A 27,619-nucleotide genomic window follows, 5' to 3' on the forward strand; every position below is an offset into this window, starting at 1 on the left:
TCCCGACGGTCGAAATACCAACACCGGGATCCCGACCGGCACAATCCCGACATATTCTCCCTCTGTGAGTGTCCACGACACCCACAGAGGGAGAATAAATTTGTGTGCCGAGCGTAGCGAGGCACCGTGTCCGCAAGGGTCTGCGTTGCGCTGGCCCCCCTGTCGGGATTGTGCCAGTCGGGATCCCGGTGTTGGTATTCCAACCGCCGGGATCCCGTCCGACGGGATTTCGTACTGATCCCATATGTACATAGGTATATTTACATAGCTATTACGTAATGTCACTCCAGAAATACTAAGCACAGTTGTTTGGCATTGTTTAGCAGCGCTCCTCATAGTGACTAGACATTATGACAAAACCACTAAATAGTACTTTTTTCTAAACTCTGTGGATAACAGGTTTCCTGATAAGACCACATTGGGGTAACCCAGTGTGGTTATTACACCTGTGTATGACCAACTAAAGTATTTACCCTATAGTGAGTCAATTTCTGTCATATATCCCTTAGTTTTATCTGTATGTTTCAACATATGATATATTAGCACTGGAAATCCTTCCTCAGTCTTTAATATTTGACATAAAAAAATAATAATATTGCCCTCTTCCAAGATGGCGGATTGTTTTTGGCCCATGTGACCCCGCGCTAAGTACCGGCGGTCCAGCTTGGAAAAGCTCGGCGACTGCAGAGGACCGGAGATCGCCGCCAGTCACCAAGATGGCGGCCTGAGACGCGGCGGGGCGGGCCGCGATGAGCGTATTGTTTTTGGTGCTTTTGCACTGCCCTAATCAGAGGATTTCTGGAAGTTTCTGGACGGGATCTGCGGGTGCAGGAGCTGGGAGACTGGGAGACAGTAATCCCGGGAGGGAGGAGACATGTTCGGTTGCCTGGTGGCCGGGAGGCTGGTAAGTGATGGCTGCACCCTGTCACCTACATGGTTATGTGCATTACATTGCAACCAGCGCAATCCATCTGCCAGCGCAGAATGGCAGGGTATGCTGCTATTTGTAGTTCCCCTAGCATCCAGGCATTGGCATGTTGCTTAAATCTCTTACCCCTGCAAGGTGAAATAGACAACAAAGGAATGCAGTGCTGATATGTGTTATTACTGCCCCCTGGCATGTTATTTGGCTATGTGTGTAGCCCCAGATTTGCAGAAGCAGAGCTTCTTCTGACTGACAGTGGGCCTGCTTCATAGTTGTATGCTACGCCAATCTGTTCGCAGTTGAGCATTTATCTTCAGACTCCGCACGCCTCTAAACCCGCTACACGTCAGAATGATATATGTTATTACTGCCCCCATGGCATGTCATTTGGCTATGTGTGTAGCCCCTGATTTGCAGAAGCAGAGCTTCTCCTGACTGACAGTGGGCCTGATTCATATTTGTACGCAGGGGCGGATTGGCCATAGGGATCACCAGGAAGATTCCTGGTAGGCCGACGTGTCTGCGGACCCTGTTTTGTGTGTTGTCATACCCCCCACCCCCCACATGACGTCAGCCCACTGCCATTGCTACAAGGTATGTTATACCTCTTGTGTTGCCCAAGTCGGGTCACTTCTACAAACTTTTACAGGGTCACTTTTAGTTTCCAATATGCCCCTATTCTGCAGCAAAAGACACAAGGAAGACCGCATTTGCGTACAATCAGGCCCTCTGAGGAAGGATCCCGCCCCCTTCAACAGACCCCACCCCTTCATTAGGGCTGCTTCTATAAATTTTTGGGGCTGGTTTTCCGTCCTTATCCGCCACTGGTTGTACGCTACGCCAATCTGTTCGCAGTTGAGCGTTTATCTTCAGATTGCACACACGCATCTAATGCCCGCTACGTGTCAGAATGGTGTGTAGCCGTCCGATCCACGGGAACACGCAAATATGGCATACACACTGCCCGATTTCTTGTTCCGATTTGGCTGGATACAGCAAATTGGGCCGATCTCAGCGCAGTGTGTACAGTAGCTTAGTGGCGCTGTGCATGTTTCAAAATTCATTACTGTAGTCGCTCCCAGTGAGGATTCATTTGCAAATTAATTGACAGGAAGGAACTGTTTGGGGACGGTAACGGGGAGTGGCGGCATGAACTCAGATGTTTTATGGATTGTGTCGCTGTCTGTGCATTAAAGATTGCTCCCATGTCTCAGTACACGTGGCCATTCTGTATGACCAAAGGTTTACTCGGAATGCCGATTATCGAAGGATCCACGATCGCGCTGCTTCTCTGTACGCAGTTGCTGAGGTGAGACAAGCTGCCGGTGGGCCTCTCAATACAAGTCCTGCCGGCTGAGACATTTGCGTATTTTCACACAGTATCTGCGTACAGTATCTGAGCTATGAAAGCATTAGCGTACAACTAGGAATCGCGCCCAGTGTCTCTGTTTGTGACCCTTAAAATGTATTTTATTCTGTATATGCAACATTGACTTCTTTTTCCAATTCTGATCAAGTTATTGTGTGTACGAGATGTAAATGTCACTATGAGGCTGATATGCGGTAGTCGCTGCCATTCGGCCGCATTGCATTAAATCTACGCCTGCAATCCTTTACATTCACTTGTAAAAGTAGCCGTCATCTTCAGATTGCATTTGCACCACCTGTATCCTTAAATCAGACTGATCTCTCTGTACACTAAACTCTGAAGAGCCCGCAGTTCCACCTTCAGTTCCACCTTCAGGCCCACCTCCTGCCCACAGAATACAGAGGGCCTAATTAAATTAATTCATTATACATGTCTGTAGTATCAATGCCTGTTTCCCTATAGATTGTGAGCTTGCGAGCAGGGCCTTCCTACCTCTATGTCTGTCTGTCTGTCTTTGCCCAGTTTTGTTCTATTACTGTTGTTCTAATTGTAAAGCGCAACGGAATATGCTGCGCTATGTAAGAAACCGCTAATAAATAAATAATAAAATGTTTGTATGAAATTGCATTACTGCAAGGAAGCGGCTGTGAAGTTCTGTGTAATTAATATTCAGATACAGCAGGAGGCATCTGTAGGAGATAGACGCCCCCTGTTTGTATTTGTGAGATCAGAGCGCTGAATTTGAGAACGCAGCCTCAGATCCCCATGGGCGCCATTCCTGATGTTTTTATGCACTGGTCGCAAGACCCGTTCTGCACCTGCCCAGACCCCACACCATCAGAATTGTACACAAATGGGTTTATGTAGAAATCTGAATTAGGCCCGTAGTGTACGTGTAGACCCCCCCTTTACACACACTCAGCTGCAAGTGGGGATGTGGCTGAGAAGTATAAGACGCTGGTACAGAGCATGCGCAGTGCAAGAAATAGCAACATTGCAATACAGATTATGGGGGCAATCCAATTAGGTGTGAGTTGAGTCCTGCAAATTTCACTTGCAGCGGCACCCCCATCCCTTGCTACGCATGTGCACCCATACCATGCAGCGGCACCCCCATTCCTTGCCATGCAGCTGCACCCTTACCATGCAGCACCTCCCCCATTCCTTGCCATGCAGCTGCACCCTCACCATGTAGTGCCTCCCCCATCCCATGCCATGCAGCTGCACCCTTACTATGCAGCGCCTCCCCATTCCTTACCGGGAAATGCCTCCCCCAATCCATGCCATGCAGCTGCACCCTTACTATATGCAGTGCCTCCCCCATTCCTTGCCATGCAGCTGCACCCTTACTATGCAGCGCCTCCCCCATTCCTTGCCGTGCAATGCCTCCCCCAATCCTTCCCGTGTAACTCCCACTCTATGTATGTCTGCATGGCTTGCACATGGCCGTAACTAGGGGTGTGTGGTAGGCAAAGCTGAGGGGTGACACCGTCACTGCCCCAGAGGCACCTGAATACAGCTGTCGGGAGACTGGAACGGCAGCCTGGAGAACCGCCCAGGGTATCCGCTGCCTGGGCCCAGCCCCCTCTTATGTAATATAACATCTTGGTTGCGGTGCGTCCGGCCCAGCATGCAGAGTTATCCTACTTCACTGTCGGCTTAGATATTACACAGTTGCTGGCAGCTACTGTGTGTATACATGTTTATATAGGCCTATGTGTGTTTAATGCTGACCAAATGATTCCTCATCTGACGTCTAGAATGTAAAACATTTAATGATAGGGGATCAGTATGAAATACCTACAATCAAAATCCAGACGGTCAAAATCCTGACAACAATTGACCGACATTTAAAATACAGACAAGGTCAAAATGCAGACTTAAAATGACGACAGGTCAAAAAGTCGACAGTTTTCATTGTTTTTTCTTACGTCCTAAAGGATACTGGGGTCCGCATTAGTACCATGGAGTATAGACGGGTCCACTAGGAGCTATTGGTACTTTAAGAGTTTGAGAGTGTGGGTTGGCTCCTCCCTCTATGCACCTCCTACCAGACTCAGTTTAGAAAATGTGCCCGGAGGAGCCGGTCACAGCTAGGGGAGCTCTACAGAGCTTCTTTAGTAAAAGTTTATTTTTAGAGTTTATTATTTTACAGGGAGGCTGCTGGCAACAGCCTCCCTGCATCGAGGGACTAAGGGGGAGTAGTGTCCGCCCTGCGGGGTCTGAGCCACTATCTCCGCTGACAGGACACTAAGCTCCTGAGGGAATCGAACGTTCCCCGCCACGGGATCGCTCACCCCGGCAGCATGCACCACCCCCTTACAGAGCCAGAAGATCAGAAGAGGCGAGATATGGCGGCACAAGGGTAGGAGCGCAGCTCTGAGCAGCTGCGCTCCGGGAAGGCTCAGCGGCACACAGTGTTGGCGCTATGAGGGGCGTCCTGAGCCAGCGACTGAATACCCTACACTGGTCACAGACGCTAACCGGAGACTGAATCCCCTGGCTAGAGTCACAATCCTCCATACTCGGACGCTCAACAGGGGACGGAATCCCCCGCCTAGCGCCGGAGTCCTCAGGCCAGTATAAAGAATTTGTGTGGGAAGACGCGCCATCTTCAAGGGACGGAGCTTCTCAGAGCGAACCCAGCAGCGTTCAGCGCCATTTTCCTGCCTGCAGTTCCTGTACACAGACACTGACAGAGCTGTCCCTCCAAGCAACTCCAGCTATCCTGTGCGATACCAGGGGGTTGTAGAAGCGGGGGAGGCAGTGAATTAGATCTGTGCAACTATTACAGTACACAGTAGGCACTGATAAGGGGTGTCCTTTGTATATAACAGCGCTGTGAGTGGGTTGGCTCTGATCTCTGTGTCTGTCTTGCCATTCTCCGGGGGGAAACTCTGTCTAACCTACTGTGTGTGTGTGTGTGTGTGTGTGTGTGTGTGTGTGTGGAGTGTTTGGGGTCTCCGGTCAGTTATGTCCAGGGACTCTGTGTCATATGCAGCTGAGGACATATCCTCTCAGGATGATCTCATTCCATGTAATCAGGATTGCACTGTTGTAGCGCAGCTACCAGCAAGGGAGCCGGAGTGGTTATCCTCTATCAAACTATGATTTCTCATACGTGCTAGAGGATGCTGGGGTCACATCAAGAACCATGGGGTATAGACGGGATCCACAGGCGACATGGGCACTTTAAGACTTTCAAAGGGGTGTGAACTGGCTCCTCCCTCTTTGCCCCTCCTCCAGACTCCAGTTTAGAATTTGTGCCCAGGCAGACTGGATGCACACTGAGTTTCCTTGAAAAGACTTTAAGTTAGGTTTCTCTGACGTCCTAGTGGATGCTGGGAACTCCGTAAGGACCATGGGGAATAGCGGCTCCGCAGGAGACTGGGCACAAAAAGTAAAAGCTTTAGACTAGCTGGTGTGCACTGGCTCCTCCCCCTATGACCCTCCTCCAAGCCTCAGTTAGATTTTTGTGCCCGAACGAGAAGGGTGCAAGCTAGGTGGCTCTCCTGAGCTGCTTAGAAGTAAAAGTTTAAATAGGTTTTTTATTTTCAGTGAGTCCTGCTGGCAACAGGCTCACTGCATCGAGGGACTAAGGGGAGAAGAAGCGAACTCACCTGACTGCAGAGTGGATTGGGCTTCTTGGCTACTGGACATTAGCTCCAGAGGGACGATCACAGGTTCAGCCTGGATGGGTCCCGGAGCCGCGCCGCCGGCCCCCTTACAGAGCCAGAAGAGCGAAGAGGTTCCGGAGAAAGCGGCGGCAGAAGACGTTCCTGTCTTCAAATAAGGTAGCGCACAGCACTGCAGCTGTGCGCCATTGCTCTCAGCACACTTCACACTCCGGTCACTGAGGGTGCAGGGCGCTGGGGGGGAGCGCCCTGAGACGCAATAAAAACGATATAAAAACCTTATATGGCTAAAAAAAATGCATCACATATAGCTCCTGGGCTATATGGATGCATTTATCCCCTGCCAGTTTCCTGAAAAAAGCGGGAGAAAGGCGGAGCCTTTCTCCTCAGCACACAAGCGCCATTTTCTTTCACAGCTCCGCTGGAAGGACGGCTCCCTGACTCTCCCCTGCAGTCCTGCACTACAGAAACAGGGTAAAACAGAGAGGGGGGCACTATTGGCAGCTAATATATAAATACAGCAGCTATAACAGGGAGTAACACTTATATAAGGTTATCCCTGTATATATATAGCGCTCTGGTGTGTGCTGGCAAACTCTCCCTCTGTCTCCCCAAAGGGCTAGTGGGGTCCTGTCCTCTATCAGAGCATTCCCTGTGTGTGTGCTGGGTGTCGGTACGATTGTGTCGACATGTATGAGGAGGAAAATGATGTGGAAGCAGAGCAATTGCCTGTGTTAGTGATGTCACCCCCTAGGGAGTCGACACCTGACTGGATGGTAGTAATTAAAGAATTACGTGACAATGTCAACACTTTGCAAAAAACTGTTGACGACATGAGACAGCCGACAAATCAATTAGTGCCTGTTCAGGCGTCTCAGACACCGTCAGGGGCGCTAAAACGCCCGTTACCTCAGATGGTCGACACAGACCCTGACACGGATACTGAATCCAGTGTCGACGGTGACGAGACAAACGTAATGTCCAGTAGGGCCACACGTTACATGATCACGGCAATGAAGGAGGCATTGAACATTTCTGACACTACAAGTACCACAAAAAAGGGTATTATGTGGGGTGTGAAAAAACTACCAGTGGTTTTTCCTGAGTCAGATGAATTAAATGAGGTGTGTGATAAAGCGTGGGTTTCCCCCGATAAAAAAACTGCTGATTTCTAATAAATTATTGGCACTATACCCTTTCCCGCCAGAGGTTAGGGCACGTTGGGAAACACCCCCTAGGGTAGATAAGGCGCTCACACGCTTATCAAAACAAGTGGCGTTACCGTCTCCTGATACGGCCGCTCTCAAGGAACCAGCTGATAGAAGGCTGGAAAATATCTTAAAAGGTATATACACACATACCGGTGTTATACTGCGACCAGCGATCGCCTCAGCCTGGATGTGCAGCGCTGGAGTGGCTTGGTCGGATTCCCTGACTGAAAATATTGATACCCTGGATAGGGACAGTATATTATTAACTATAGAGCATTTAAAGGATGCATTACTATATATGCGAGATGCACAGAGGGATATTTGCACCCTGGCATCTAGAGTAAGTGCGATGTCCATTTCTGCCAGAAGAACGTTATGGACGCGACAGTGGTCAGGTGATGCGGATTCCAAACGACATATGGAAGTATTGCCGTATAAAGGGGAGGAGTTATTTGGGGTCGGTCTATCGGACCTGGTGGCCACAGCAACGGCTGAAAAATCCACCTTTTTACCCCAGGTCACCTCTCAGCAGAAAAAGACACCGTCTTTTCAAACCCAGTCCTTTCGTCCCTATAAGGGCAAGAGGGAAAAAGGCCGCTCGTTCCTGCCCCGGGGCAGAGGAAGGGGAAAAAAACTGCACCATGCAGCCTCTTCCCAGGAGCAGAAGCCCTCCCCCGCTTCTGCCAAGTCCTCAGCATGACGCTGGGGCTCTGCAAGCAGACTCGGGCACGGTGGGGGGCCGTCTCAAGAATTTCAGCGCGCAGTGGGCTCACTCGCAAGTGGACCCCTGGATCCTGCAGGTAGTATCACAGGGGTACAAATTGGAATTCGAGACGTCTCCCCCTCGCCGGTTCCTGAAGTCTGCTCTACCAACGTCTCCCTCCGACAGGGAGGCAGTATTGGAAGCTATTCACAAGCTGTATTCCCAGCAGGTGATAATCAAGGTACCCCTCCTACAACAGGGAAAGGGGTATTATTCCACGCTGTTTGTGGTACCGAAGCCGGACGGCTCGGTGAGACCAATTTTAAATCTAAAATCTTTGAACACTTACATAAAAAGGTTCAAATTCAAGATGGAGTCACTCAGAGCAGTGATAGCGAACCTGGAAGAAGGGGACTATATGGATTCTCTAGACATCAAGGATGCTTATCTCCATGTCCCAATCTACCCTTCTCACCAAGGGTACCTCAGGTTTGTGATACAAAACTGTCATTATCAGTTTCAGACGCTGCCGTTTGGATTGTCCACGGCACCACGGGTCTTTACCAAGGTAATGGCCGAAATGATGATTCTTCTTCGAAGAAAAGGCGTATTAATTATCCCTTACTAGGACGATCTCCTGATAAGGGCAAGGTCCAGGGAACAGTTAGAGGTCGGAGTAGCACTATCTCAGGTAGTGCTACGTCAGCACGGGTGGATTCTAAATATCCCAAAATCACAGCTGATTCCAACAACACGTCTACTGTTCCTAGGGATGATTCTGGACACAGTGCAGAAAAAGGTGTTTCTCCCGGAGGAGAAGGCCAGGGAGTTATCCGAGCTAGTCAGGAACCTCCTAAAACCAGGACAAGTGTCAGTGCATCAGTGCACGAGAGTCCTGGGAAAAATGGTGGCTTCTTACGAAGCGATTCCATTCGGAAGATTCCATGCAAGAACTTTTCAGTGGGATCTGCTGGACAAATGGTCCGGATCGCATCTTCAGATGCATCAGCGGATAACCCTATCTCCAAGGACAAGGGTATCTCTCCTGTGGTGGTTACAGAAGGCTCATCTTCTAGAGGGCCGCAGATTCGGCATTCAGGATTGGATGCTGGTAACCACGGATGCCAGCCTGAGAGGCTGGGGAGCAGTCACACAGGGAAGAAATTTCCAGGGCTTGTGGTCAAGCATGGAAACGTCTCTTCACATAAATATCCTAGAGCTAAGGGCCATTTACAATGCCCTAAGTCAAGCAAGGCCTCTGCTTCAGGGTCAACCGGTATTGATCCAGTCGGACAACATCACGGCTGTCGCCCACGTAAACAGACAGGGCGGCACAAGAAGCAGGAGGGCAATGGCAGAAGCTGCAAGGATTCTCCGCTGGGCGGAAAATCATGTGATAGCACTGTCAGCAGTGTTCATTCCGGGAGTGGACAACTGGGAAGCAGACTTCCTCAGCAGACACGACCTCCACCCGGGGGAGTGGGGACTTCATCCAGAAGTCTTCCAAGTGATTGTAAACCGTTGGGAAAAACCAAAGGTGGACATGATGGCGTCCCGTCTCAACAAGAAACTGGACAGATATTGCGCCAGGTCAAGGGACCCTCAGGCAATAGCGGTGGACGCTCTGGTAACTCCGTGGGTGTTCCATTCGGTATATGTGTTCCCTCCTCTTCCTCTCATACCAAAAGTACTGAGAATCATAAGAAGGAGAGGAGTAAGAACGATACTCGTGGCTCCGGATTGGCCAAGAAGAACTTGGTACCCGGAGCTGCAAGAGATGCTCACGGAGGACCCGTGGCCTCTACCTCTAAGGAAGGACCTGCTCCAGCAGGGACCTTGTCTGTTCCAAGACTTACCGCGGCTGCGTTTGACGGCATGGCGGTTGAACGCCGGATCCTGAAGGAAAAAGGCATTCCAGATGAAGTCATCCCTACCCTGATCAAGGCCAGGAAGGATGTAACTGCAAAACATTATCATCGCATTTGGCGAAAATATGTTGCGTGGTGTGAGGCCAAGAAGGCCCCTACGGAGGAATTTCAACTGGGTCGTTTCCTACATTTCCTGCAAGCAGGATTGTCTATGGGCCTAAAATTAGGATCCATTAAGGTTCAAATTTCGGCCCTGTCGATCTTCTTCCAGAAAGAACTGGCTTCAGTGCCTGAAGTTCAGACGTTTGTCAAAGGGGTACTGCATATACAGCCTCCTTTTGTGCCTCCAGTGGCACCTTGGGATCTCAATGTAGTTTTAGGGTTCCTAAAATCACATTGGTTTGAACCACTTGCCACAGTGGATTTGAAATATCTCACATGGAAAGTGGTAATGCTGTTGGCCCTGGCTTCAGCCAGGCGCGTATCAGAATTGGCGGCTTTATCCTATAAAAGCCCTTACCTGATATTTCATTCGGATAGGGCGGAATTGAGGACTCGTCCTCAATTTCTCCCTAAGGTGGTTTTCAGCGCTGCTTCTAAGCAGACGATTGCTCGTTGGATTTGTAGTACAATTCAACTTGCACATTCTGTGGCAGGCCTGCCACAGCCAAAATCTGTAAAAGCCCATTCCACAAGGAAGGTGGGCTCATCTTGGGCGGCTGCCCGAGGGGTCTCGGCTTTACAACTTTGCCGAGCAGCTACTTGGTCAGGGGCAAACACGTTTGCTAAATTCTACAAATTTGATACCCTGGCTGAGGAGGACCTGGAGTTCTCTCATTCGGTGCTGCAGAGTCATCCGCACTCTCCCGCCCGTTTGGGAGCTTTGGTATAATCCCCATGGTCCTTACGGAGTTCCCAGCATCCACTAGGACGTCAGAGAAAATAAGAATTTACTTACCGATAATTCTATTTCTCATAGTCCGTAGTGGATGCTGGGCGCCCATCCCAAGTGCGGATTGTCTGCAATACTTGTATATAGTTATTGTTACAAACAAATCGGGTTGTTTATTGTTGGAAGCCTTCTTTTCAGAGGCTCCATACGGTTATCATACTGTTTAACTGGGTTCAGATCACGAGTTGTACGGTGTGATTGGTGTGGCTGGTATGAGTCTTACCCGGGATTCAAGATCCTTCCTTATTATGTACGCTCGTCCGGGCACAGTATCTTAACTGAGGCTTGGAGGAGGGTCATAGGGGGAGGAGCCAGTGCACACCAGCTAGTCTAAAGCTTTTACTTTTTGTGCCCAGTCTCCTGCGGAGCCGCTATTCCCCATGGTCCTTACGGAGTTCCCAGCATCCACTACGGACTATGAGAAATAGAATTATCGGTAAGTAAATTCTTATTTTTTTATTTTCAGGGAGCACTGCTGGCAACAGTCTCCCTGCTTCGTGGGGCATAGGGGAGAGAAGTCAGAAGACCTACTTCTGTGAGTTAAAGGATCTGCTTCTTTGGCTACAGGACACCATCAGCTCCTGAGGGTTTGGAACACTAGGTATGCCTAGGGGTTCGTTCCCAGAGCTCGCCGTCACCCCCCTTGCAGAGCCAGAAGTCAGAAAACGGGGGGAGACAGCGATTTTGGTGCATTATACTTGTTTATAAAAGCGCTGCAGGTCTGGGACATTGGCTGTAGTGTTCAGACCGGGTTTTGAACGCTGGGCTGTGGGCTGGCTATATCTCCCTCTGTGTCTCTCTGACAGGCTTTGCTGTAGGTCTGTCCCCTATAGGCCCAGTGTATCTGCGTGTGGTGGGTGCACGTGTGTTGGCATGTCTGAGGTGGAGTGCTCCTCCCAGGAGGAGACTGTGTTGGGGACACAAAAGGCTGTGGGAGCGACCCTGTCGGCACCGCCGACACCAGATTGGGTGAATGTTTTGAGTGCTTTGAATGCAAATGTGGCTCTGATTAATAAAAGATTGGATAAATCTGAGTCTCAGAACCAGGCTTGGAAGAAATCCGTAGAGGATGTGTTGTTTCAAGTCCAGACCCCTTCGGGGTCACAAAAACGTTCATTTGCCCAGCTGGTAGACACGGATACCGACACGGACTCGAGTGTCGACTATAGTGATGCCAGATTAGATCCACAACTGGCAAAGAGCGTTCAGTACATGATTGTGGCTATAAAAGATGTATTACATATCACTGAGGACCCTGCTGTTCCTGATACTAGGGTCTGTATGTATGAAGGGAAGAAACCTGAGGTAACTTTTCCTCCCTCTCATGAACTGAACACGCTTTGTGAAAAGGTTTGGGAAAATCCTGTCAAAAAGTTTCAGATTCCCAAAAGGATTGTAGTGGCGTATCCGTTTTCCTCTGGAGATAGGGAAAAATGGGAGTCACCCCCCCATTGTGGACAAGGCTTTATCACGGCTGTCCAAAAAAGTGGCTCTTCCGTCCCCTGACACGGCAGCCCTAAAGGATCCTGCAGATTGTAGGCAGGAAAATACATTGAAATCCATTGATATTTCCACGGGTACGCTACTCAGACCAGCCATTGCATCTGCATGGGTGAGTAGTGCTATCGAAAAATGGGCAGATAACCTGTCATCTGAATTGGATACCCTGGTTAGGGATAACATTCTTCTGACACTAGGTCATATCAGGGAAGCTGCGAGAGATAATTGGCCTCTTGGGTTCACGGGCCAATGCCATGGCAGTCACAGCTAGGAGAGCATTGTGGATTCATCAATGGAATGCTGATGCTGACTCCAAAAAAGCTATGGAGTCTCTACCGTATAAAGGTGGTGTATTGTTTGGTGACGGCCTCGCTGAGTTGGTATCTACGGCTACCGCGGGTAAGTCATAATTTTTACCTTGTCAGCTAACGGCGGGGACTATCTGTTTGGGACTCAGACGGACCTACCATCTGTTCATTTGGAGGATTGTAATAAAAGAATCTGCTTTTAAGAAATTCCTGTGTTACGACTTTGCCGGGTGAAATATCCATACGCATATACCTCATTGGTTTGAGGGGTGTATAGAGGTAATTACATTACCATAAGGTGAATCACACGGGTGTAACGGATTTGTTGTCATCTATCCACTATTTCAAGCAACCCTTATGTTTCATTCCTGCTGGGTGAAACAGTTACACGCATATACCTCATTATTTTGAGGGGTGCATAGAGGTAATTACAATACCACAAGGGGATTCCCTTTGCCATCTATTCACTACTTGGGAAATCTCCATGGTCTGTTTTTCTGCTGGGTGAATGAATTCACATGTATAGACCTCATTTGTTGAGGGGCATATAGAGGAACAAAACGAACAGAAAGGAGCGCCATTTGTCATTTGACACATTGTATCTTTGGAAGTCTGTATTTGAAAGAACGGTGGTATTCTTTTTATTGTCATTTGAAGGCTGTCACCATATTTTTGTTTGTATAGAGCGCTAGGAATTGTCACCCCTTTTTCTTTGATCTCCTGATAAAGGCGAGATCCAGGGAACAATTACTGCAGAACATTACGCTCTCCCTGACAATTCTGCAGCAACATGGTTGGCTTCTAAACTTGCCAGAATCGCAGTTGGTCCCGACGAGACGGCTGTCGTTTTTGGGAATGATTCTGGACACAAAATTACAGAGAGTTTTTCTTCCAGTGGAAAAGGCTCTGGAAATTCAGAACCTGGTCAAGCTAATTCTGAAACCAGCAAGGGTATCGATCCATCAATGCACTCGGTTGCTGGGGAAGATGGTGGCGGCCTACGAGGCCATTCAGTTTGGCAGATTCCATGCCAGAGTGTTTCAGTGGGACCTATTGGACAAGTGGTCCGGGTCCCATCTGCACATGCACCGAAGGATAACCCTGGCCTCCAAGACCAGAATCTCACTCCTGTGGTGGCTACATAGCTCTCACCTCCTAGAGGGACGCAGGTTCGGGGTCCAGGACTGGATCGTAGTGACCACGGATGCGAGTCTCCGAGGCTGGGGAGCAGTCACGCAGGGGGAAAACTTCCAGGGAAAATGGTCAAGCCAGGAAATGTGTCTACACATAAACGTGCTGGAGTTAAGGGCCATTCACAACGGCCTTCTGCAAGCGGAACATTTTCTTCGCAGTCAGCCCGTCTTAATTCAGTCGGACAACATAACAGCAGTAGCGTACTTAAACCGCCAGGGCGGAACAAAGAGCAGGGCGGCAATGGCAGAGGCCACAAAGGTGCTCCGTTGGGCGGAAAGGCATGCAAGCGCTCTATCAGCGATCTTCATTCCAGGAGTAGACAACTGGGAAGCATACTTCCTCAGCAGACACGATCTCCATCCAGGAGAGTGGGGTCTTCATCAAGAGGTCTTTGCAGAAGTGACAAGTCTTTGGGGAATTCCTCAAATAGACATGATGGCGTCTTGCCTCAACAAGAAACTTCAGAGATATTGTTCCAGGTCGAGAGACATTCAAGCAATAGCAGTGGACGCCCTAGTGACACCGTGGGTGTTTCGGTCGGTGTACATGTTTCCTCCGCTTCCACTCATTCCAAAAGTGATAAAGATCATAAGAAGAACAAAGGTTCAAGTGATCCTCATTGTTCCAGACTGGCCAAGAAGGGCTTGATATCCAGAGCTTCAGGAATTACTCATAGGAGATCCCTGGCCTCTTCCCCTGAGGGAGCATCTGTTACAGCAGGGGCCGTGCGTGTTCCAAGACTTACCGCGGCTTCGTTTGACGGCTTGGAGGTTGAACGCCGGATTCTAGCCCGAAAGGGTATTCCCAAGGAAGTCAACCCCACTCTTATTCAGGCCAGGAAAGGAGTAACGTCTACACATTACCACCGTATTTGGAGAAAGTACGTGTCTTGGTGTGAATCCAAGAAGGCTCCTACGAAAGAATTTGTTAGGACGGTTTCTCCATTTTCTACAAGCCGGTGTGGATGCTGGCCTAAACTTGGGCTCAATTAAAGTTCAAATTTCAGCTTTATCGGTTTTCTTCCAAAAACAATTGGCCTCCCTTCCAGAAGTTTAGACCTTCGTGCAAGGCGTGTTGCACATACAACCTCCTTTTGTACCCCCTGTGGCACCATGGGATCTTAACGTGGTGTTGCAGTTCCTTCAATCTCATTGATTTGAACCTTTACAGGAGGTAGAGTTGAAATTCCTTACTTGGAAAGTGGTCATGCTGTTGGCCTTGGCATCCGCAAGGCGGGTGTCTGAATTGGCGGACTTGTCTCACAAGAGCCCTTATTTGATCTTCCATGAAGATAGAGCAGAATTGAGGACTCGTCAGCTGTTTCTGCCGAAAGTGGTACCTATTGTGGTGCCAGTGGCTACTGACGCCTTGCTGGAATCGAAGCTTCTCGATGTAGTAAGAGCTTTGAAAATTTATGTCGCCAGAACGGCTCAGGTTAGGAAAACAGAGGCTCTGTTTGTCTTGTATGCTCACAATAAAATTGGGGCTCCTGCTTCCAAGCAGACTATTGCGCGCTGGATCTGTCATACGGTTCAGCAGGCTCATTCTACGGCTGGATTGCTGTTACCGAAATCGGTTAATGCCCTTTCTACCAGAAAGGTGGGCTCGTCCTGGGCGGCTGCCCGGGGGGTCTCGGCATTACAGCTTTGCCGAGCAGCTACTTGGTCGGGTTCAAACACCTTTGCGAAGTTCTACAAGTTTGATACCCTGGCTAATGAGGACCTCTTGTTTGGTCAGTCAGTGCTGCAGAGTCATCTGCTCTCCCCTTCCCGTTCTAGAGCTTTGGTATAAACCCCATGGTTCTTGATGTGACCCCAGCAACCTCTAGGACGTATGAGAAAATTGGATTTTAATACCTACCGGTAAATCCTTTTCTCTTAGTCTGTAGAGGATGCTGGGCGCGCGTCCCAGTGCGTACTGTATCTGCATTTATTAGTTGGGGTTGCACACATGTTGTGTTACGTTTATAGTCAGCCTGTTGCTGATGTGGTTCATACTGTTGTGTTAAATGCCATGTTGTACGGCGTGCTTGAGGTGTGAGCTGGTATGTATCTCACCTTAGTTTAACAATACATCATTTTCCTTGAAATGTCCGTCTCCCTGGGCACAGTTCCTATAACTGGAGTCTGGAGGAGGGGCATAGAGGGAGGAGCCAGTTTACACCCCTTTGAAAGTCTTAAAGTGCCCATGTCTCCTGTGGATCCCGTCTATACCCCATGGTTCTTGATGTGACCCCAGCATCCTCAACGGACTAAGAGAAAAGGATTTACCGGTAGGTATTAAAATCCTATTTTCTCAGATTTCTACTAGGGTTGCTCAGAATGAATCTGCAACTCGGGTTTTACAGAATTCTATGGCAGTTTGGTCTGGTTCTGTTACCTCAGGGCCCCCCTCTGTGGGTTCTCACAAATGTGCTCTTGCCCAGATCATGCAAGACGACACGGATACCGACTCTGACATGGCAGACGGTGACGAGGACGTGCTCAGGGGGGCCGCATCTCTTGCAAAAGGGGTGCAGTTGATGATAGAGGCTATTAGAGATGTGCTGAATATTGCTCATACAACACCCGAGCAGGTTGAGGCTTACTTCACTGAAAATAAGAAAGCCTCGCTAACCTTCCCTGCGTTCAAAGAATTAAATGCTATTTTTGAAAAAGCATGTGAAAATCCAGAGAAATAATTCCAGATCCCTTGGAGGGTTCTGGTTGCTTTCCCCTTCCCTGAGGAGGATAGAAAGCAATGGGAAAACCCACCCATAGTGGACGCGTCTGTATCCAGACTCTCAAAAAAGGTGATTTTACCTGTCCCAGGATGAGCCGCCTTAAAGGAGCCGGCTGATCGCAAAATTGATACTATGCTCAAATCCATATACACGGCTTCAGGGGCGATACTCCGTCCTACTATTGCCTGTGCATGGATTTCTAAAGCTATAGTAAAGTGGTCAGGCCTGTGGCTGCGCCAGTGGTTTGCCGACGCGGAATCCAGGAGAGGGGTGGAGACCCTACTCTACACAGGTCAGGCTCTCTTTGGGGAAGCATTGGATGCGTGGATCTCCACGGCTACAGCGGGTAAGTCCCCTTTTCTTCCCTCAGCAGCTCCTGCTACGAAGAAACCTTTTTCTTCACCGGCATCTCAGTCCTTTCAGGTTTCTAAACCAAGAAAGACCAAACCGCCCAAAACCTTCTTTAGAGGGGGGCCGGCCAAAATCCAAGAAACCTGCTGCGACAGGTTCCCAAGAACAAAAGCCTGCTTCAGGTGCGCCAAAGTCCTCCGCATGACGGTGGACAGCGCAGCCTGGAGGTAAGGCCGGTGGGGGTGAGACTCAGACATTTCAGTCACGTCTGGGTGTCGTCCGGCCTGGACCCCTGGGTACTAGATATTGTGTCCCTGGGGTACTGGCAGGAATTTCAAGATCTCCCTCCTCATCGGTTCTGCACATCGGGCTTGCCAGCTTTGCCGGCAGACAGGGCTACCCTACAGGGAGCCTTCCAGAAGTTGGTGGAGGTACAGGTCATTGTACCAGTCCCTCCTCAAATACAGAACACAGGTTAATATTCAAACCTTTTCATGGTACCGAAACCGGATGGTTCGGTCAGGCCCATTCTATACTTAAAATCACTAAACCCCTTTCTGAGGGAGTTCAAGTTCAAAATGAAGTCTCTACGGGCAGTGATATCAGGTCTGTAAGAGGGGGAATTCCTGGTATCCCTAGATATCAAGGATGCGTACCTCCACATTCTGATTTGGCTGCTGCATCAAGCTTCTCTCCGATTCGCTCTGTTGGACAGTCATTTTCAGTTCCAGGCCCTACCATTTGGCCTCTCCACAGCACCAAGGGTTTTCACCAAGGTGATGGCGGAAATGATGGTTCTCCTCCGCAGGCAAGGGGTGAACATAATTCCGTATCTGGACGATCTGCTGATAAAGGCATCGTCCAAGGAGAAACTGTTTCAGTCAATAGCTCTCACGACCCAGCTTCTCAAGGAACATGGTTGGATCCTGAATATCCCAAAATCACATTTAGTACCAACCAGGAGGTTGTCCTTTCTGGGAATGATCCTCGACACGGAGGTGCAGAGGGTGTTTTTTCCAGAGGAAAAGCGTTGGTGATACAAACAGTGGTCCGGGATGTCCTTAAGCCAGCCCGGGTGTCGGTTCATCAGTGCATTCGCCTTCTGGGGAAGATGGTAGCCTCTTACGAGGCTCTGCAGTATGGGAGGTTTCACGCTTGGTCCTTCCAACTGGATCTCCTGTACAAGTGGTCGGGATCCCATCTACACATGCACCAGAGAATACTTCTGTTGCCAAAGGCCAGGATTTCACTCCTCTGGTGGCTGCAATTACCTCACCTTCTGGAGGGCCACAGGTTCGGGATTCAGGACTGGATCCTTCTAACCACGGATGCAAGTCTCCGGGGCTGGAGCGCAGTCACTCAAGGGGAAACCTTCCAAGGAAGGTGGTCAAGTCTGGAAGCCGGCCTGCCGATAAACATTCTGGAACTAAGAGCCATATACAACGGTCTTCTCCAAGCGGCCCATCTTCTGAGAAATTGGTCCGTTCAAGTACAGTCGGACAACGTAACGACAGTGGCTTCCATAAACCGACAAGGCGGAACGAAGAGCAGAGCTGCAATGTCAAAGGTAACAAGAATCATCCTCTGGGCAGAAAAACACGCGTTGGCGCTGTCAGCAATCTTCATTCTGGGAGTAGACAACTAGGAAGCGGACTTCCTCAGCAGACACAATCTCCATCCAGGGGAGTGGGGTCTCCACCTGGAAGTGTTCAAGGAAGTAACAGATCTTTGGGGCGTACCCCAAATCGACATGATGGCCTCTCGTCTCAACAAGAAGCTTCGGCGGTATTGTTCTAGGTCGAGGGACGCGCAAGCAGTGGCAGTGGACGCCCTAGTGACTCCTTGGGTGTTCCAGTCGGTGTACGTGTTTCCTCCACTTCCACTAATGCCAAGAGTTCTCAAACTCATAAGGAGAACAGGAGTACAGGCAATCCTCATTGCTCCGGACTGGCCAAGAAGGGCTTGGTATGCAGATCTACTGCTAGAAGAGCCGAGGCCTCTTCCTCTTCGGGAGGAACTGCTGCAGCAGGGGCCGTTCGCCTATCAAGACTTACCGCGGCTATGTTTGACGGCATGGAGGTTGAACGCCAGATACTAGCTCGGAAGGGCATTTCCGAACAAGGTTATTCTTACCCTGTTACAGGCTAGGAAAGGAGTAACGTCTAAACATTACCATCGTATTTGGAAAAAATATGTTTGTTGGTGTGAGTCCAAGAAGTTTCCTATGGTGGAGTTTCAACTGGGACGGTTTTTCCTCTTCCTGCAAGCAGGTGTGGATATGGGCCTTAGGTTAGGATCCATAAAGGCCCAGATTTCGTCCCTATCCATTTTCTTCCAGAAACAGTTGGCTGCCCTCCCTGAGGTTCAGACTTTTTTGAAGGGAGTTCTGCACATCCAACCTCCCTTTGTACTGCTTACGGCGCCTTGGGATCTTTATGTGGTGTTGCAGTTCCTCCAGTCGGACTGGTTTTAACCTCTACAGGAGGTTGAGGTCAAGTTTCTCACGTGGAAGGCTGTCACTTTGTTGGCCTTAGCTTCTGCTAGACGTGTGTCTGAGTTGGGGGCTTTGTCATGTAAAAGCCCATACTTGATCTTCCATGAAGATAGAGCTGAGCTTCGGACACGTCACCAGTTTCTTCCAGTGGTTATGTCGGCATTTCATATCAACCAACCTATTGTGGTGCCAGTTGCGACTGACTCCTCAATTTCATAAAAGTCCTTAGATGTTTTAAGGGCTCTAAAAATCTATGTGAGAAGGTCTGCTCGTCACAGAAAATCGGACTCTGTCCTGTATGGTCCCAAGAAAATTGGATGTCCTGCTTCTAAGCAGACGATTTCTCACTGGATCAGGTTCACTATCCAGCATGCGTATTCTACGGCAGGCTTGCCGTGTCCTACGTCTGTTAAGGCCCACTCTACTCGTAAGGTGGGTTCTTCCTGGGCGGCTGCCCGGGGTGTCTCGGCATTACAACTCTGCTGAGCAGCTACTTGGTCAGGGTCGAACACGTTTGCAAAGTTCTACAAGTTCGATACTTTGGCCTCTGAGGACCTTAAGTTTGGTCAGTTGGTTCTGCAAGAGCCTCTGCGCTCTCCCTCCCATTCTGGGAGTTTTGGTACATCCCCATGGTACTAATGTGGACCCCAGCATCCTCTAGGACGTAAGAGAAAATAGGATTTTAATTGCCTACTGGTAAATCCTTTTCTCGTAGTCCGTAGATGATGCTGGGCGCACGCCCAGCGCTTCGTGATCCTGCAGTATGACTTAGTTCAGTACTGCTTAGTTCTGGGTAAGTACTGTCTTGTTACTTGGTAAGTAATCCTGTTCAGCCGTTGCTCATGTTTCAGGCTAGATAGCTTGGGTTGCCTTGTGTGTGAGCTGGTATGAATCTCACCACTATCTGTGTATAATCCTTCTCTCGAAGATGTCCGTCTCCTCGGGCACAGTTTCTAGACTGAGTCTGGTAGGAGGGGCATAGAGGGAGGAGCCAGCCCACACTCTCAAACTCTTAAAGTGCCAATGGCTCCTAGTGGACCCATCTATACTCCATGGTACTAATGTGGACCCCAGTACCCTTTACTGACTACGAGAAAATAATTTACTGGTAGGTAATTCAAATCCTATTTTTTGTGTGTGTATGTCGACATGGACATAGTATAAGTGTACCGCATATCGCTGCGCTCGGCACACTATTATCTTTCCCCTCCAGGTTCACTGGGATGGTAAAGTATGAAAAAGTCGGTTTCAATAAAAATAATCATGAAAAACTCATGTTGAGTTTTTTGACCTGTCGACGTTGTAAATGTCTGTATTTTGACCACGTCGGGATTTTGACCACCGATCAATGGTTGTCGGAATTTGGACCTTATCAAAAATTTGGATTGTAGGTGAATTGACCGCATCCCAGTGATAGTAACAAGAGTAATACGCTTTATACTGATGGAGAGAGATGTCACAGTTATCCTGCAATACGTTGTCCCCCGTTTAGAGATTTTTGCCAAATAACTTTTTTTTAAATCTTAATTTAAAATGATGTAACATAGTTTTCTGTTGTTCTTCTTTTCCCTTAGGTGCAGACAGACGCCCAGCAAGTGGCGGAGGATAAGTTTGTGTTTAACCTGCCTGACTATGAGAGCATCAATCACGTAGTGGTGTTTATGCTGGGCACTATCCCCTTCCCGGAGAGGATGGGCGGCTCCGTCTACATCTCGTACCCTGACCACAGTGGCATGCCCGTCTGGCAGCTGCTCGGCTTCATTACAAATGAAAAACCAAGTGCCATATTCAAAATCTCCGGCTTGAAGTCCGGTAAGAAGAGACTTTTTACTCGGGAGATGAGATTTCAGCACAGCCTGCAGTAGGACTGTCCGTTACCGGTTGTATGTGTTTGGGGTCACTAGTGTTCACTTTAGGAGTGAAAAGGGGCAGGGCGCCGGACTCCGGGGGCACGCCGCGCGCGCCCGAAACGGGGGCGCGGCCACGCAAATTAGGGGCGTGGCCACACCTACGTCATTTTAGGGGCGGGGCGGCCCACAGACGCTACTATAGAGAGCGTCTGTGGCCGGCGACGTCACTGTTGGGGGCGTGCCCAGCACCTCCGTCGGTGCTGGGCTTTCCCCAGCCCTCTCCCAATGCGTGAATGGATGCCGTGCGCATGCGCACGGCATCTATACACGCCGGGAGGGCAGGAAGCGGGTGGCTGTTCTAGCAGGGCGCCGCAAAAGGGGCAGGGCGGGTTTTGCCTGCTAAAAAACGGGCAGGGCGCGGCGCCCTGCTAAAACAGCCTAGAGTGAACACTAGGTCACGGTGGATTGGGTCACTTCTAAGCAGATCAGGGTGTAGCATGGGCAATTTGGGGAAGTGCTCCTTTTGTTTTTCGGGATTAGAAATGTTGGGAGAAGGGCTTCTCTTTTTCAGAGCAGAGAGAATTTGTGCAATATACGCTACGCAGCTGGCCTGTTACTCGCTCTGCGCCAGCGCCATAGCAACGGGTATCTGCTGAGCAGAACATATGTTTTCCTATACGGATGAGTCCTAAATGGGGACACATTATTCAGAAACAATGGCCTAGAGCAGGGGTACTCAATATGAGGCCCGCCAGCTGCTGCAGAACTACACATCCCAGCATACCCTGCCACAGCTTTGTTAATAGGTGCATGCTAAAACTGGCAGGGCATGCTGGGATGTGTAGTTCTACTGTAGGGCGTATGTTGAATAACCATGGTCTAAAGGATTATTATTATTTTTTTACTATTGTAATTAACTTTTCATTCTGGTTTTATTTTTAGGTGAGGGGACCCAGCACCCGTTTGGAGCCATGAGTTTACCACAGACGCCCTCGGTAGCACAGATTGGTATCTCTGTGGAGCTACTAGAGCAGCTGGCGCAACAGACCCCTGTAGCCAACGCTGCTGTGTCGACTGTGGATTCCTTCACCCAGGTCAGTCACAGGAATATGGGGGCATATGTATTAAGCTTGGAGAAGTGATAAATCAGTGATAAGTGCAAGGTGATAACGCATCACTGATTTATCCCTTCTCCAGGTTAATACATCTGCCCGACTGTTTCTTATCATGGTCACCATGTTGCATCAGGAGCCTGCAGGTTACTTATACTGTACTAAAGGGGTGTAATAGCCAGGGCCGGCCCGACCACTACGCAGGGTATGCAGCCACGTAGAGCGCCACACCGTGGAGGGTGCAACCGCTGCCTTCTCCATTCTGCATATCTGATTAGCGATAGCCTGATTGGCTAGCTGCCGGCTCACTGAGAGATCCCATTCAGCGCACGACCCCCGGTTGGGCACATGGGAGGGGGGCCGGTGAGCGTGGTTGCGGAGAGGCGGCTCTTGCTGCAGTGCAAGCGCTGGTGCTGTAGATGACCGGCTGCTGCCCCCAGATGACGATGAAAGAAGACGCTGTCGCAAGTCCTGGTGAGGCAGCGGTTATGCAAAAGAGTTTCTATAACTCCGCCCCCCAGGTGAAGATCAAAGAAGACGAACGCAACAAGGCCTGGGGAGGCGGCAGCCACGCAAAAGAGCTTAAAGCCCCAGGTGAAGGTGCTGTGTAATAAATTATTAAAACATTTGGTGTTCTGTCTTTATTTTAACATGTTCTTTGTAGGTGGGCATACGGAGAAGAGCCCTAGTACTATTGGCACTACAGCTGGTTGTACCTGAGGGCCCAATGTAGGCCCATCTCCCCTGGAGAAACCAGCCCAGGTGCCAACTACCCAAGGGCTGGTGGAATCATGGTGTGGTTATGGTTCCACTAGTACTGGCTAGTATGAAAACATTGGTGAGACCTACCGTATGCTCTTTGTCCACCGATGTTTCTAATACCAGCCTAGAAGAACTGCTAGTGCTAGTGATACTTAGAGGGAGGAACCTGTGCTAATTTAATTAGCATTAGACTCACTGAAAACTGCGTTTAATCTCATTGGAAACTCGGAAGGTATTCCATTTACCCCTCGGTGGATATAATGTTACACCATACCAGTAAAGCAAAACCAGCTCTAACATCTGTCCGTTTTAGATTGTATAATCTTGCCCAGTGCAACTTCTAGAAGTGGCTGCCATTCCTATAGCCTCTTGTTCTAGCAAATTCTTTGCTATAACTGTGCTGGTCTCTAATACCCTTAGTAAATATGAATGTTACCATCACATTGCCCCTGTATTGCCTTCCCTACATGAGCATCTCATTATTTCCTGATATGTTGCTATGTAGCATCTGTGCCATGTTAGTGGCCTTGGCTGAGTATCTTCTGTGAAGTCTTTTTGGACCAAAAACTGTTGAAAGTGAACAGTGCTGATGATATGGGTGTAATATGGCAATGTAATGGAAATACAGTGTACAGGAATGTAACATTCCACAAAGGAAATAAATTAGAGATGAGCTGGTTCGGGTTTTACTCTGATCTCAAAACGGCATCTGATTGGCTATCCAAAACACGAGACATCCGTGAGCCAATAAGATGCCATTTTGAGAACCGAGTAAAACCGAACCCGCTCATCTCTAAAATAAATTGGTGTATGGCTCCAACCAGAAGCTGTCCTGTAATCTCTAAAATACATATTTCCAGGCAGTATTACTGCAGGTGTCAAATTATTTTACACATGCACACAGTGGGGTAAATTTACTAAGATGGGAGTTGTATTTAAGATGGGATGTTGCCCATAGCAACCAATTAAATTTCAAGTATTATCTAGAAGGTGCTAGATAAATGTGAAGTAGAATCTAATTGGTTGCTATAAGCAACAACCCATCTTAAATACAACTCCCATCTTAGTAAATTTACCCCAGTGAGTGACGGAGGGGGCAGAAGAATCCAAATGGCTCATTGTTTTTACTCCAGTTCTCCTTCCAGTAGGTGGGAGTGGGGATCAGCTAGCTGTTGTACATTCGCTGACCAGAAAATAAAGCTCGGGCCGGCCCTGGTAAAAGCTGAACTGCTTACATTACATGGCTACATGAACATCACACCCTTACGTGCTTGTTGAATATCTCATTCCAATACCACAGACAAGTCTCCGCTCTCCTGGGATGGCTGTCCGCTAGACTTCAGTACAGGACTGTGGGGATTCACATCCATTCAGCCATAACTGCATTAGCGAGGTTGGCTCTTGTTGGGCGATATGTTGGGTGGAGTTGAAGAAGTCAGGGTTTTGTAGGCCAGTCTAGTCCTTCTACCAAACTCTGATGTACTGGGCTTTGTACACGGGGACGTTGTCACGCTGAGACAGAAAAGGGACTTCCCTAAAACTGTTTCCACGAAAGCCCTGATTCTGATCCGCATGTAATATGAATGCAGCTACGGAGAGACACGGTTGAGCTCCGTGCGACTATGAATTGTGTGTATATGTAGCAAAGGACGTATGCGCATTAAGCAAAAAGGGGCAGATGTATTAAGCCTGGAGAAGTGATAAGTGCAAGGTGATAACGCACCAGCCAATCATTTCATGTTTGAAAAAAATGACAGGAGCTGATTGGCTGTTGCGTTATCAACTTCCACTTATCACTTCTTTATCTCTTCTCCAGGCTTAATACATCTGCCCCATAGTTTCTAGATGCAGCCGCATTCAAATATACATGCCACTCCGAATCAGGCCCAGAGTTGGAAGCGTGGAATTCTCTGGAATGTCATTGTATGCTGCAACATGAAGATTTCACTTCACTGGAGCTAGGGGAGTCCAAGCCAAACACCAGTCCATTTATCCCCGTCCACCAAACATTACAGTTGGCAGGGAGTGGTCTCATGGCACCGGTCAAACCCAGATTCATACGTCAGATTGCCAGGTGGTGAAGCGCGAGTGGTCACTCTAGATAACGCGTTTCCACTTCTCCATAGTCCGCTTTACGCCACTGATGTTTATGCACAGCGCATGGTGCCATGAGGTTTGTGTGCGGCTGCTCGGCCATGGAGATACAATCCATGATGATCCTGGGGATTATGCTGATGCTGTAACCGCACCACATTGGGAGAAAAGCAATGTGTAATCGAAAAGTTGCAGCTTGGCGCATACTCACCAATAAATGATTGTAACGTGGGTAGAAAATGTCGTCAATATAAATATGAAATGCATCTAGAATAGGAGAGATTTATCTTGGAGAGAGATATAGACCTAATTCAGACCTGATCCCTCGCTAGGGTTTTATTTGCAGAGCTGCGATCAGATAGTTGCTGCCCACAGGGGAGTGTATTTTAGCTGTGCAAGTGTGCAATCGCATGTGCAGCCGAGCGGTACAAAAAAGTTTTGTGCAGTTTCTGAGTTGCCCAGAACTTACTCAGCCGCTGCGATCACTTAAGCCTGTCCGGGCCCGGAATTGACGTCAGACACCCGCCTTGCAAACACTTGGACACGCCTGCATTTTTCCAAACACTCCCAGAAAACAGTCAGTTGCCACCGACAAACACCTTCTTCCTGTAAATCTCCTTGCGATCGGCTGTGCGAATGGATTCTTCGTAAAACCCATCGCACAGCAACGATCCGCTTTGTACCCGCGCGACACACGTGTGCATTGCGGTGCATGCGCAGTTCTGACCTGATCGCAGCGCAGAGAAAAAACCTAGCGTGCGATCAGATCTGAATGACCCCCATGGTGGAGAAAGAGAAAGTATCAACCAATCAGCTCCTAACTGCCATGTTACAGGCTGTGTTTGAAAAATGACAGAATCTGATTGGTTGGTACTTTAAATCTCTCTACGTTCTCCCTCTCCAAGCTTTGATAAATTCCCTAGTTTTTTTGGTTGTTTTTTTTTGTAATAATTTGTGTTTTTCTTCCAGTTCACTCAGAAAATGCTGGACAACTTTTACAACTTTGCAACATCATTTGCTGTGTCGCAGGCTCAGATGATCCCTAACCCCTCCGAAGTTTTTATACCCGCAAATGTTGTCCTCAAATGGTAAGGAGGGGTGCCTAGGAGGGACCACTCTGTGTACAATCCGAGGGAAGGAAATGGGGCATCACTGCAATTTGCATTCCAACATAAAACATGTTCAGAGTCATGTGACTTAGGCCCCACCCACTTATCTCTCCCCCTATCCCCCCTGCCGCTTATAACATGTACTCGCAGAATAAATATTAATTTGGTCTCCTCTTTGCCTGCCTTTAGGTATGAGAACTTTCAGCGGCGCCTGGCACAGAACCCGTTCTTCTGGAAGACGTAGACTGGGTGGAGTCCATTAAGGGAAACTGCATTGGGTGCCTCACTTTCTTTGCTGGCCAGTTCCTAAGTTCTCTCCTGGTTTCTCCAGCAAAATGTGTTTTGGAACGCAGGCACGGTTACACCCGCTCTTGCTGCGGGTATTGGTGGATAAAGGCTATTGGTTGTGGGGAGGGGACGTCTACAAAAGCTTCGCTCTGAAAGGCCTTGAAGTGTTTTGATGACCCCGTTTGGATGTACACTTGTCTCTTTCAATAAGTATCTTACTAAACCTGTTTTAAGGTTCATACGTTATTGCCATGAAAGTCTTTTTTTCTTCTAAACCTTAACGTTTTCTAATGACTTCCAAAAGATCAGGGCAATTTTTAATTTACAATGGGTCATATCTGACCAAATATTGTCATCATCTACTACAGCTATATACTACAAGACGACAGGTGGTTGAACCAGAAGAAATAAGTTTTGCTTTTTTTTTTTCAGAACTGCAGTAGTAATTACAGATTAGTTAAGGTACTTAATGAAATAATTAATTGTTTGTTTTATTTAAATGGCCAGGGCTTTTTATTACTATTATTATTATTTTGATAAATGAATTTGATAGTTTCTAAATTCATTTGCTGTGAAATCGAAATAAGGAACAATATTTAATAAAAATTGCCTTTGGTATTGTACTTATAGGGACACAAACGTTTGTATATTAATTCCGAATATTCCTCTTTGTGTGTTTAATTTATTTGCTGACAAATTTTGGGAAAAAAAAGTTCAGTGACGCTAATATGGGCGAATGTATGCAACATACATTTGTAGTGTTCTTTCCATCAGGCGAGGCCAAATATACTAAACTAGTTACCAGCCCGTCAGAATGACGGTGCATTATAGCAGTAATGTCATCGCAGGGGCCAAACGGTGCAACACTTTAATTGCTCCATCGGACTCAATTTAGTGGCCGCTAGCGTGCAAAACACTTTAAACCCCCCCCCCCCCCCCATAGAGGTGAGGATCAGCGTTAGCTTTTTATTATATAGGATAATTTTTTTAAAACTTGGACTCTACTTTTTTTTGTGTTGCTTGCCTGAAAGTATTATTACAGCAGCTTCAAATGAGTTTTGCAAGTGAAGTGTTTATCTGGACAGAACATTTCATGAAATTACATTTATCTCTGTTATGGAGCTTTACTACTATTTTATGCTATGAATAAACTGTGCCATAAAGTGAGTTAG

The 27,619-nt window shown here is 48.4% G+C and overlaps 1 protein-coding gene across 1 annotated transcript; it reads left to right on the forward strand.

The window, feature by feature from the left end:
* Nucleotides 1-649: 649 nt before the first annotated feature.
* On the forward strand, nt 650-27,614 carry HIKESHI (heat shock protein nuclear import factor hikeshi). The gene is made up of 5 exons (XM_063951370.1): nt 650-904; nt 20,807-21,044; nt 22,025-22,176; nt 26,020-26,138; nt 26,349-27,614. Exons 1-5 carry the CDS (start codon nt 875-877, stop codon nt 26,401-26,403), a joined length of 594 nt encoding a protein of 197 aa, XP_063807440.1. The 5' UTR covers nt 650-874; the 3' UTR covers nt 26,404-27,614.
* The last annotated feature ends 5 nt before the right edge of the window (nt 27,615-27,619 follow it).

The sequence above is a fragment of the Pseudophryne corroboree genome, chromosome 2 (assembly GCF_028390025.1).
Source record: "Pseudophryne corroboree isolate aPseCor3 chromosome 2, aPseCor3.hap2, whole genome shotgun sequence".
Lineage (NCBI taxonomy): Eukaryota > Metazoa > Chordata > Amphibia > Anura > Myobatrachidae > Pseudophryne > Pseudophryne corroboree.

Excerpts from the sequence above, each read along its gene's own strand:
- HIKESHI (XM_063951370.1), top strand. The coding sequence starts at position 875 with ATGTTCGGTTGCCTGGTGGCCGGGAGGCTG. Across the intron at positions 905-20,806 it reads GCCTGGTGGCCGGGAGGCTG|GTGCAGACAGACGCCCAGCA; the intron begins GTAAGTGATGGC and ends CTTTTCCCTTAG. Across the intron at positions 21,045-22,024 it reads AATCTCCGGCTTGAAGTCCG|GTGAGGGGACCCAGCACCCG; the intron begins GTAAGAAGAGAC and ends TTTTATTTTTAG.